Below are 7,012 nucleotides of genomic sequence, written 5' to 3' on the forward strand. Positions count from 1 at the left end.
GAGAGGCTAGTCTGAACGGAACCAATTGGATAGCTTGACCTGCAAGTATCCTGCGGCCCAAGACTTTGGCGAACGGCCACATCGGAGATCAATTCCTGGGTAAGACTTCGGAGCTGCTGCGCAGCTCAGCCCTTGCTCGCTTGAGTTGCGGGATGCAGAACGGTCGCGGATATCCACTGAGGCATCACGCGAAACTATTGGCCATCGGGACTGAAATTCCACTAATGCAAGCAAGAGTAGAGGATCACACACAAGGATCAGGGAAGTTGGCTGTCGATCCCGGGGTTGTCCCGGTTGCCATAGGTTTAAACCTCAGTTGTATGTACCTCCGTAGACTCGCACTATAAAGCCCTGAGGAACGTCGCACAGGGCCTTGACGTTCACTACAAGGGACATCGATGCATTGTAAAAGGTCTCGGCGACATCGTAAGAGTCCTTTTTCATCATTCAAGACTCTAACTTCCGAGGCCTCTGCACTTCACAAAAAGGCAAAAGGCGTAAGCTACGTTGGCTACATACTGCGAATGGGACCAATAATACGGTCAAAATAGGTTAAATGGCCTCTAAGGCTGGTGCCTCCTACACTACTAGCCTTATTATCCCTACATAGCAGAACAAGAATGAGAATACAAACTCCCCTGCTTCAACAACGGATCGTCACTATGAACGGAATAGGACAGTTAGATTGGAGCAACTTCAACGGGGTGACCTGTATAATGAGGACAAAAAGCTAAAGAATCGAACCTTTGAAATAAACAGTAAGTATTGATCTGTGAATGTCAAGGCAATGGCGTTGTGGGCAGTGATAGTACAGGAAAAGAGTCTACTTACGACGATGTTTTGCAGTTTCTTTAGCTCCTGCTCCTTCTCAAAGAGCTGCTTCTTCAGATCCTGCTGATCTCTGTTCCAATGCTTCCACTCCTTTCTGTGTTCTCGATCACCGTCGTTCTTGTATGAACCTGGGGGTCGTTTGTCCAGATGTTTCAAGATTTGCTTCTGGAGTACCTTAATTTCGTCTTGTAATCTGGCCTCAAGTGTTTTGCCAGCTGTGGTGTGAACGACACGTCCTTGTTGCTTAGGGAGTTCGTCTTCCAACAGAGTCTTTGGCTTTCCAAACTTGTCGGTAATGTCGATGATACAGCGGATAATATCATGAGCTGACTTTTGAGTGTTTTCATGTCTCACATACGATGCCCCCTGCTTCTTCAGCTCGTGCGAAACACCTCCTGGGGCGAACCGAGTCTCCAAGCGCTCGTTGACCAAATCCTCCGAAGCGACATAATCCCACATCGTCGTGGCTATCAGAACGCGGTTGTAGACATCCGGCCCAAGGATCTTCTCGAGGAGTTTGGTTCGATTCAGCTCAGAACCGCCCGCCCTGGCGAGTGTAATGGGGTGCAGAAAGATCAAACCGTCAAGCATCCGCTCTTTCAAGAATCCTCCTTTTGCCATCCAGGTGGCGATATCCTCAAGGATACGCACGTCGGATCTTTTGCTATCGTCAAAACCAGGCGTGTCGATGAGGACGACGGTGCGGTCGTCAAGTCGAAATTCGATTGCTTTTGGGTCCTGCGTGCCTGAGCATCATTGATTGGATGTCAGCAAAGCTGTTATCGGCGGAAGGGGCATCGGCCGGGGGTCACCCACAGGGTTTGGAACCGGAGCTTGTCTTCACAACGTCTTGACCCGTTGCTGTGTTTATGAATGTGGATTTGCCCGCGCCTGTCACCCCGAGCAGCGCAATCATGACTTTGTCCCTTCTAGGCTTGGCATCCAGCACGACCTCCAATTGAGCCGCCGCATCGTCTGTTTGCGTCTCCATTCAGCGTTTCTGGGGTCCGATGTTGCTGAGGTGGTTTGACGAAGTCCTGATCCAAAGGGAGGTGCCGGTCCAAGAAACAGCTCGAGTCCGGAAAAGATGCCGCGGCCATGGGAGCTTACGACTAGGAAGAAGGACAAATTCAGGGCAAGCAACCTTAAGCGTTTGGCTCCAGTGTCGACATTGCGTCTGTAGCAGTTGGAACTTGCAGCAGCTACGGGTTGGACCTACTGGACAGCTCCGTCGGTTGGGCACCACCCAGCCACACCGCGAAACGCGCCCAAGCCCAAGCCCAAGAAACCCAACAATTTGTTTAAGAAATCTGATCCAATGGCTAGCTTTGAGGCGAGCCTCCCGACGATGCGCGTTTGCGCATGCCCAACTTCAAAAATGCCGGTTGTCCAGAACGACTTCCCCACCTCTAAGGCTCTATACGAAAAGCTGTGTCACTGGACTCGAGTGCGAAACTGGGGCCCAACGAGCATCAGTCTCAATTTGCTCCTTTTTGTTTTTGGCACGCGAAGCCGAGCCCTCTGCAAACCTCGATCTGACAAACACTGCACCACATGTGCTTTGGATGGCCTTCTGACCCTGAGCGCAATTCGGCGAAGCATTCCAGCACCGCATCGAAGCGAGGGCGAGCGAACGGCCGCACAAGCGGCGAAACACCCCAAAGAGAGATGTCACCACCCCAACACGAATTGGTTATTTTGCTTATTGGTCCTTCTGGATCGGGAAAGTCCTCGTTCGTCCAAGCTCTGACCAGCGATCACGTCCCAGTCAGTCATCTCAAGCCATGTATGTTGCTTCCACCCGCTGCGTTTCGCGGAAGCGTCTGGCCCTTCAAGGTTTGCTGACAGCAAGCGCCAACTCCAACTTCAAGGCACGGGTTTCTGCACGGAATACAGGGTTAAACCAACAATCCATGGTCGCCCCAAGGCCTTCGTTCTGATCGATACACCCGGCTTCGTCGAGACCCCAAAGGAAAACCTCATTGTCCTGGAAAAAATCGCCAAGACGCTGACAGACCTCTCACCTCGCAAGATCTTCGGCGCTATCTATTTCCACAACATTGCCGAGAACAGAATGAAGGGCACTACAACTGAAGTCCTCGATATTTTCAAGGCTATGTGTGGTCGGGAGTTCTATCCCCACATCGTTTTCGTCACTACAATGTGGGATTCGATCAATAAGAAGTACCACAAGGAACTCCAAACCCGAAACAATGAGCTTGAAAGTGGACCTATGAAACTGAAGGACGCTCCGGGAATCTTTAGGAGGCTTCGCAATGATGACGAATGTGCCAAAGAAGTCCTCAATCATTTTTGGTGTCTAGCCTTTGAAAGGCCCAGACCTCCCACATTACTCCTGATGAGCGAGCTTCGCGGGGGTGCTCGGACTGCTGCGAACACAGCTGCGGGGCACCGAATACTCAGAGATACGCGCGAGCAAGCTTCTTCTTCTTGTTGTACAATAATGTAAACAAGTTAATAGCATGCAGGAACAAAGGGCTGTGGCCGAATCTCAGTCGTCTGAACCGCGCGCGGTGGGTAGGTGGTCACTGGTCAATTGCTAGGAGCTTGAATTCAGGTTGGGATGCAGCGTTGATGGGTGTTTTGGTCTGTTTTAGTGTATCTCAAGGGCGTTTGCCTGCAGTGAAAGGAGGCGCAGGTGTCTCGAAGGGCGCACAAACTTGGAAAACGATAATAGTCTCCCTCTTTAGTTTTCACCTAATCCTCTTCGCCTTGACCAACCTAGCATTCTGCGCCGAAAAACCTCGAGGTGTGCCCTCAACTCTGCACCCAAGGCCGTTGGTCGCTGCGTAAACCACACCAAGAAGCCTGAAAAAACATATGTACCAATTGCCACGAGGGTGATTGTTGTAGCGAACTGGAACGAGCGAACCTGTCTAGAGTCTTCCCACGTAAAGAGCTCTAGGGTGAAGAGTGTCTGTGTTTCACAAGTTAGTCTCTACTGCAAATGGGAATAAGAACCACAGGCGAGCTTACCGATATAAAACTCAAGGGCAGGTAAATGATGGTGATGACGGTAAAGACGAAGATATAGTGGTTCAGTTGCGTTGACTTCTTGGCCTCGTTTACGGACGTCGCGTTGAACATCTTTCTCATCAGCAGACTCGTGAGTAGTGCTGGATCTGGCGTTGAGAAAGGCGCAAGCTTACACCATCTTTGAGACTTTCCACTTGCTTCTGCGTCCTCGCGATGCGGGCGAGCAACGCTTTGCCTAGCCGCTGCTGATGCGACTTGACACTGTTCCAGTTTTGCTTGAAGACAGCAATGGCTGCATCCTGGCTGTTGACGTCAAGCCCAGAAGGGAGAAAGGTGGCGAAGGAATCACCGTCTGTGTTTGGGGAGAAGTAGAGCCGCTGCATGTCATCCACCATCCAACGCAGGTCATCCATGCTCTCTTGAATCCAGTCGGCAGCGATGCGCAGGATTTGCAAGACAGCCGGATAGAATTCTGACAGTCGAAGGTCACTACCATCTACCATGATTTCTCGTCTGCTTGCGGGATCCAGAATGGTGGCCAGCTGTATCACGGCATGATCAGCAAAATGTGCACATTACCTATCATCACACTTGTTAGTACTTACATCGGCGCTTAGGACTCTGTCGATCTGGTCGAGAAGGCGCGACCACTGATCCGCCCAGCCAGGAAGTAAGGACCGAATCCGGAAGGCAAAGGCAGCCACCCCCGTTGCGCGGATCGATGGACGCATATTGACAGCCCTCCAGATATCCCTATCACACAGTTCGCCAAGGTCTTCCAGTCTGGTAAACGCGTTCGTCATGGTGATCAGTGTGAATACAGGGAGGTCAAATTCCCAAGTGGTTTTGAGCCCGACCGAGTAGCGAATCTCATGGATGTCCAGATTTCTCCTCACATCGCTGGGGTCTGTCAGGTTTCCCGAGGCCCTTCCAGGGCAACTTCGCTGTCGCCCAGACCGAGTCGTAAAGACTCGCATGTGGTATTGAAACAGAACGTCTTCCGTGCGGGGTTTGGGTAACGCCATGAAGCCCCCGCCCCAAGTACGATCCTCCGAGCCTCCCTTGTCGTCCGAGCTGCCCCACGAGCGTCGGTTCAAGCCCCATTTGCCTTCAAACTGGCTGAGGAAGTATGTGACTAGTTGCAAACGCGGCTGGGAAAGATTGTCGTCATCCGAGTCGGTAGACACCATCTCCTCGGCACGAGAACATAGCTGGGAGATGACAAGTTGAGAAATCCCATCCCCAGCTCCCTGTAGCCCGATATTCCTTAAACAAGATACATCAGCCCCTTGTCAACATACCCGCTACCAATAACTTACCACTCCTTGCCAAAGCTCTGCCCAAGCCAGGTCGGGCTCAAGACCTGGCCGCTAGGAGTCTTGAAAATATGTTCTTTAACCTCCCGGCGTGGTGGTATGTAACTTCTATTCCCCGGTTGAATCGTGTCCTTCATCGTAGGATCGTCGTCGTAATCAAGGCTGCATAGATAACCATCTTTGTCGTATCCAAACTCGCCGTATCCAACGTGGCGATCATGCCGAAGCGTGTTGGATGCCCACAAGTCACCGCTAGATACTCCGGGCCCGAGACGGTCTTTGCTTTGGAGCTCTTTTGCTGTACCTGGCTGTCGGGTGCGGTAGTCGATGATCCTCGCTTCGTCGTAACGGCTTCCCTTGGGATCAATATCGTCGCTGTTTCTCGCGTTCGCGAGGGAGTCGGCCTCTTTGGGGATCTCGATCAAGTTGTGGCGAGCTATGGCCAAAAGCAAGGCGCGAATCGCAGCCAGATCTGTTGCTGCGCTTGCATCGAGACCCTGACGGGACATGGGACTCTCAGACGTGCTTGCAGGCGGGCTAGGCGGAAGGTCAGCCATACATGATGGCGTGGACTGTGCTGAGGGCCGCAGTGAGGAGACGTGTTCGGGGATGACGATCATCACAAATCGCAGTGGGCAACCTCTTCAACATCAAATATGCCGATTGAAAGCAACTGCGCTATCGCAAGTTGGGCTCGTCGGAGACTGCGTTCGGGGCAGACCCCAGCGCAGGAAACCCGGAAACCTACATGCAAGCTGCAGGCAAACTCCTCTTTGGCCTGTCAAAAGCACATGAGGTACAGCAAGGGTAAGCGTCGATGCATGCGCCTTGTTTTCTATGCACCTCGGGGAAACATGTCTGGACATTCGTCGGCATGCGCCAATCATCGTTTGATGTCTCGCGCTTTCGATGCCTGCCGCAACTTCATGCATCAGAAGAGCTTCGTGGCATCAGCACTGCATCTGCCGGGCATCCAGGAGAAGGGCATGGCCAGGGAAGGCGGTTGCTAGGTGCAGGTGGCTTTTTGTGAGCGGGGGGCCCTTTGGTGGAGGGAATAGCGCTGTCGACGAGTCTGTGACCTAGGAATGTGTGCGATGAGAATGAGAATTCTCGCAATCGCGGGCGATGGGGAGCCCTGTGGTGCGGAGGTCTTCTTCGGCGATTTGGGCATCACTTTGGAAGATCGGGATCTGGGCCAGGGATTGGATCCGGAGGAGTTCGAAGAATGAAATGCGCAGCTGTTGTGGGGACAGGATTTAGTGAGTACAGTATGGCGGGGGTATGAGATGAGGAGGGGAGTGTCCGTTACCGAAAATACGGCTTCCAAATCAGATAGAAATGTCTCATAGGAAGCCTAGCGCACTTGGACATCGGCATGGACGTATGGGGTTGCGGCACCTTCTCAGGATGACTGTTGACCAATACTTCGATTTTCTAGAACAGACTAAGAGCTGTCTGTTAGGTGCTCCCGCCGAACCCACCGAACCCACCGGATGCGGGGAAGATGCAATTGTCAAGGTTCATAAAGCACCGCTTCCGAGAGAAACTGATAATGGCAATCGGCCATTGGAGGTCGCGCCAGCTTAGGGGAAAATGCACGTTGATTTAGACTCAGCAGGATCATCCTTGGCCTGTAGATCATCTGCAACCCGGCTGTTGCAACTGGACCCGGCAAGCCTAGGAGTGGGGCTTGCTATACGGGTTCTGGAACGAGACTCCGGAACTACTGCCATAATAAAACACACGCGGGCATCACCACCCACCTTAGGCTCCTCGTGCAACCTTAGCAATTCCACCGCATTAGCAACTTGCTTACACCCCCGTGATATAACATATACATTAAACAAAGCGGAGAGGGATCGAAAACT

The 7,012-nt window shown here is 52.2% G+C and overlaps 3 protein-coding genes across 3 annotated transcripts; 1 reads left to right on the plus strand and 2 right to left on the minus strand.

Moving 5' to 3' along the window:
- Positions 1 to 502: 502 nt before the first annotated feature.
- Positions 503 to 1,985, minus strand: N656DRAFT_561294 (P-loop containing nucleoside triphosphate hydrolase protein). Its single transcript, XM_064810097.1, has 3 exons — positions 1,648 to 1,985; positions 832 to 1,577; positions 503 to 660 (listed from the first exon to the last, which is right to left on the minus strand). Exons 1-3 carry the CDS (start codon positions 1,820 to 1,822, stop codon positions 658 to 660), a joined length of 924 nt encoding a protein of 307 aa, XP_064664662.1. The 5' UTR covers positions 1,823 to 1,985; the 3' UTR covers positions 503 to 657.
- Positions 1,986 to 2,523: 538 nt separating this feature from the next.
- Positions 2,524 to 3,052, plus strand: N656DRAFT_697508 (P-loop containing nucleoside triphosphate hydrolase protein; the record flags this gene model as incomplete). The annotated part of the gene is made up of 2 exons (XM_064810701.1): positions 2,524 to 2,639; positions 2,728 to 3,052. Coding segments are annotated over 2 exons (441 nt in total), but the record flags the coding sequence as incomplete, so codon positions are not given.
- A 178-nt stretch (positions 3,053 to 3,230) lies between these two features.
- Positions 3,231 to 5,223, minus strand: N656DRAFT_764098 (uncharacterized protein). The gene is made up of 4 exons (XM_064813310.1): positions 4,434 to 5,223; positions 4,002 to 4,370; positions 3,829 to 3,939; positions 3,231 to 3,769 (listed from the first exon to the last, which is right to left on the minus strand). Exons 1-4 carry the CDS (start codon positions 5,016 to 5,018, stop codon positions 3,539 to 3,541), a joined length of 1,296 nt encoding a protein of 431 aa, XP_064664664.1. The 5' UTR covers positions 5,019 to 5,223; the 3' UTR covers positions 3,231 to 3,538.
- Positions 5,224 to 7,012: the final 1,789 nt, after the last annotated feature.

This window comes from Canariomyces notabilis (genome assembly GCF_033297395.1).
Source record: "Canariomyces notabilis strain CBS 508.74 unplaced genomic scaffold N656scaffold_52, whole genome shotgun sequence".
Taxonomy (NCBI): Eukaryota; Fungi; Ascomycota; class Sordariomycetes; order Sordariales; family Chaetomiaceae; genus Canariomyces; species Canariomyces notabilis.